The 4,522-nt window shown below is 41.7% G+C and overlaps 1 protein-coding gene across 1 annotated transcript in view; it reads right to left on the bottom strand.

The window, feature by feature from the left end:
• The window catches only part of PLA2G4F (phospholipase A2, group IVF), a 27,702-nt gene extending 23,699 nt beyond the window's left edge, over positions 1-4,003 (bottom strand). The window contains 1 exon segment of the mRNA XM_009319214.1: positions 3,820-4,003. Within this exon segment, the coding sequence (XP_009317489.1) occupies positions 3,820-3,930 (111 nt within the window). The 5' untranslated portion in view covers positions 3,931-4,003.
• Between the last annotated feature and the right edge of the window lie 519 nt (positions 4,004-4,522).

Here is a 4,522-nt window from a genome sequence, read left to right as displayed (position 1 = left end):
AATCTGCTCAAATAATTTTAATCATAACTTGGCTAGTTTAAGAGTACTTGTCAAGGGCACATGCATGCTTGAGTAATAGCAGACATGGCAAGAATCTTAACAGCACGGTCTAAAGGCATAGAAAGCATACGCTGTTTACAATGAGAAAAAAACCACTTTCTTGTAGGAACACATACTTCACGGCAGTTTGAGCAAGAAAAGACAAACCTTCAATTCCTATTCATTCTGGACTGTTACTGTTATCAGCACTCTACACATGCATGCCATTTTACTAGCATAGATCAAAACGTAATCCTTGCTCTTGAAAGCTTCTGGGAGGCTATTTTTAGAAAGTAATGTTAGTATCTAAATGCCTGGATGTGGAGAGGAAAGAAAAGCCTGACTGAATCCTAGAAGATCATGAAGGAGAAGGGGGAGGAGGGTAAGGGAAGACAAGAGAATACAGCTTGAAGGGATTTAGTGCAGAGACTGGACAGAAGCAGTTGTGTAAGGCTCATGAACAAAATGTGATTCTACCTCATTTCCATCAGTTATGACACAATCCTGGCCAGCTAAGAACCTTTTCTATTCTTAAATCCCATTTCAAAATGCTTTTCACAAGTGATCACTACTTCACGTTCATAATTTTCTACATGGTTGGCTTGAGACCAGAGTTTAAGTTCAGATATGCTAAGTATTCATCTACAACTGAATTCAACAGGATTTTCGTTTACAGCAAAATGCTGCAGAGTGCCAAATATTATATAAAAACGTAGGCCCTACATATCACTAACTAGGATCTCAAGAAAACCAATGAACCCTGAACTGTGAAACTCTTTTGAATATTCCTGATCTGATAAATGGAACTGTACTATGTTTGTTAAGCAGTCACATAGTTGTGGAGTTTTCCTTATTTCTTATCACTTTAAGATACTTGCCAGCTTTTGCAAAACAGGGTTTGACTGAGACATACACAGTATACTGAACATCTTTGTACTAACTGAATGCCATCCACCCTGACCAACAAGTGAAGGGTAAATATTACACGCATAGTCTAAGATCTCACACGCAGGTGCCAAATTAAATTTGTGCAAATAAACTCCAATTATACTATTATTACTCTTAAAGTGCTCTTATTTGCAGCATCAACATGTTGAAGATACTCCTTCCCTCATTTGTTTCTGGGAACGAAACATGCCTTCACATCTAATTTCACCATGAGCTCTGTCCTTAAGATGCTAGTTTTTCTTCCTTTTTAAACCTTTCCCAATCACCTCTATTTTGTCCAATCACTGACACTAGTTGCTCAGGCAAAGCCTGACCTCCTTTCTATCTCTTCAAATTGTGGAATGCACTACAGAGAGAAATTCAAGATTGCATAGGTTATTGTCACCGACTTCCTAAAGGTGCTGCAACTCTTCAGCTTGTTGAGAAATGAAGCTACGTGATCACACCCCCACTGCTGTCAAAGCAATCTTCACTCATGTAGCCTGACTATCGCCTGGAATTCAGACACAGAGGAATTCAGCAGAGGAAGCACAGAACACCCTGAAGATAGCATATCCCTCTTTTACTTCACACCATCTGTCAACATATAGTTACATGTTCAAAAGAAAGTCCTTTCCAAAGGTCTCTAACAACCACTGATTTGCAGTCAGTCATTACATAGCTGAGGATACATTTTCCACACCCACATTATAATTTAAGGTCATATAATGCAACAGACATTTCATTGTGCGCCCAAGCCTATGCTATCAGTTATGCCAGAACATTCCTATGTGCCTTTTCTACTCATCTTTTAGCCAAGGCACAGCAAGGTCATAACATGTTAGAAAGTAAGCTTGCAGAGTATCAGATATGCTCTATCTGAACACATCAGGGAAAAGTCAGGCAAGAAATCTGTATGGGAAATGAACAAACAAATAATGACAGTTCTGCCTATACCAGTGTACGTGACAACATACCAATGTATGTGACGGATGCAAACAACCAATTTCTAGTTTGTAATTTAATGATTTTTCAGAATCATCCCTTTTCCAGAGCTCAGGAAAGTGCATCTAAAGCAGAAAAACTTGAAATCCTTAATGCAGGGTACAAGACTGAATTCTCAAACACTCAACCCTGCTAACAACTGTCTCTCTTTCATCTAAACTGAAGGTGCTGATGCAGCAGCAAGCAACTGCAAAACAGGTTATCCCAGCTACAGAACCCAGTAGTCTTTACCCTATAGCCCAGAACACCTGCCTTTATATAGTAAGTGCTGGGATCTACTCCACATCTCTCAGTGGATACAGAGGACTCACAATAAGCACGTCAGTTTCATTACAGAAATGTTGTCAATAGCAAATAAAAAAATGTAACTTCTAAGCCATATTTTCTTTTTTGTTCACTGCTACCAGACAAATCAGGTAGCTCAGTCAAAGAAACGTCCAATTTACCAAAGGAGCACTTTCCCCTCCATCTTGTTCCTGCTCCCAAGTAAACACTGCTGCCCGTAATTCCCTTCCTCCTTATTTCAGCCGGTTTAAAAAGCCATTAAAAGCCAGTTTGCTTTTAAACCCAAAGGCAAACTCCTGGCTTTCCTAGGCAGCCCTTGCATTTTCCCTCCTCCTCTGGAAGTGCGCACCCACAGTCACAGAAGGAGACTTCAGACCCAGCCCTAAGAACCATGGTCTTCTGGAGGGCAAGTCTTATAACCAGTCGGGTGATATGAGTAGTGCAAACAGCTCAGTATGACAACAGCAGTGGCAAACACTGGGCTCGCTCTCAGTTTATGTTGTTTGCCTTTAGATGTGTGAAACTAAGGCTAAACTTTGGAAAGTTAAAGATATCTGATCATATTGAATTCACCTACAAAGACAAAAGGGTGATCTGCTGCCCCTCTCCTTGCACAATTGCTATTAACTAGTCAATACAAAATCTCTCTACTAGCCAGCAAAACTTCACTAAGTAGTGTCTAATTTTTTTATTTATTTATATAGTGAGCACCTGAGGGGAAATATCACATCCAGTGGTTTACTGGTTAATGGAAATCATGGCAGGCTAACGCTAGTCTCTTCTACCCTGATTTCCCAAGTACTAAACAACAACATAAAAAAAAAGGTCAACAAGATAATTTTTATCACACAGCAAGCAGGAGTGCAGAGAGGTATACAGGCAGCAAGCCATCTTGTGACATTTAACAGTCACCTCAAATTTAAGCTGTAGATTTAGGGGGGAGACAGGTAATCAGATGACATATCAGACCTCCTATGCAAGGGCTCCTTTGCAAACAGTTTAGTGCAATTCAAAATTGAGGTTATTGGTCAGACCATCTTATACAATGGAATGATTATAAACCATTTAAAGGACAAACACACTGAAACCACTGTATGTAATGTGGTTGCGGTGCATTATGAACAGGGGGTGAAGTCGTCATTAATCTTTGTCTACTTTAGGTTATTAAGCCCTGTGGGATAAGGCAAAGAGCAGAAAGGAAGGGAATGGTAATCAAGGATATTTTGCAAGAAAACACATAAGCACCATCTTGTCTCTACTGATCAGAAGCCCAGTATGCTGGAGTTTCCCCCAAAAGTACTTGGCATCAGCTTAATTCTGTTCCCCAAAACCTAAGGAAAGAAAGACCTGCTCTGCATTGCCTCACACAGACCTTGAATTTAATAAAAACCTGGAATCTACATTAGCATTGTTATCCAAAGTTTTCCCCTAATGATAAACTTTTTGATTAATTCCTGCAGAAGTGCAGGACTGGTTTTCCACACGTGTGGTAACAGGAAGTCACTGCCAAGCACATCAGCTAAAGAATGCCATCTCAAAAGACAGCTACGATTTTTGTCTTACCTGCCAATGATAAAACCCAGTCTCTCTCCTCTCCTTCCTTTGGAAAAGCACGGCTGCCAGAAAAGGCAGCACTCTGGGTGGAAATGGGCCCCGCAGCACCTCATGGAACATGGGAAAAAAGTCCTGTCGTCTCCGCAGAAAACCTGACAGGGAAACGCAGAAAATAAAGAGTCCCCAGACACCTGGCTGCGAAGGGCTGCTTGCTACAGGCTCGGTCTGAAGTTTTGCGCAGGACTGGGCTGCACTCCAGCTGCGAGAAGCGGAGGTGTGGCCTGCACTTGCCAAGCAACCCACTTCAAAACCTCGCTGGCAGGTTTTTCAAATACTGGTAAAAGATAAGGGCAGCAAAGCAGCACCGAACAGGGAAGCCCTGGGTAGGAGGAAGCACCGCTCCATGATTAAGCCACCACCTCAAAACCCCCAGTGCAGATTTTCTTTCAGAGTTATAGAATAGAATCTTAGAAAGTTTGGGTTGGAAGGGACCTCTAAAGGTCATCTAGTCCAACCCCCCTGCCGTGGGCAGGAACATCTTCAACTAGATCAGGTTGTTCAGAGCCCTGTCCAACCTGACCTTGAATGTTTCCAGGGATGGGGCATCCACCACCTCTCTGGGCAACCTGTGCCAGTGTTTCACCACCCTCAGCGTAAAAAATTTCTTCCTTCTATCTAGTCTGTATCTACCCCCCTTTAGTTTAAAGCCATT

The sequence above is a fragment of the Pygoscelis adeliae genome, unplaced genomic scaffold (genome assembly GCF_000699105.1).
Source record: "Pygoscelis adeliae isolate BGI_AS28 unplaced genomic scaffold, ASM69910v1 Scaffold22, whole genome shotgun sequence".
Lineage (NCBI taxonomy): Eukaryota > Metazoa > Chordata > Aves > Sphenisciformes > Spheniscidae > Pygoscelis > Pygoscelis adeliae.
Note: the sequence above shows the minus strand (reverse complement) of the source record. Positions and strands in the feature narration are given on the sequence as shown.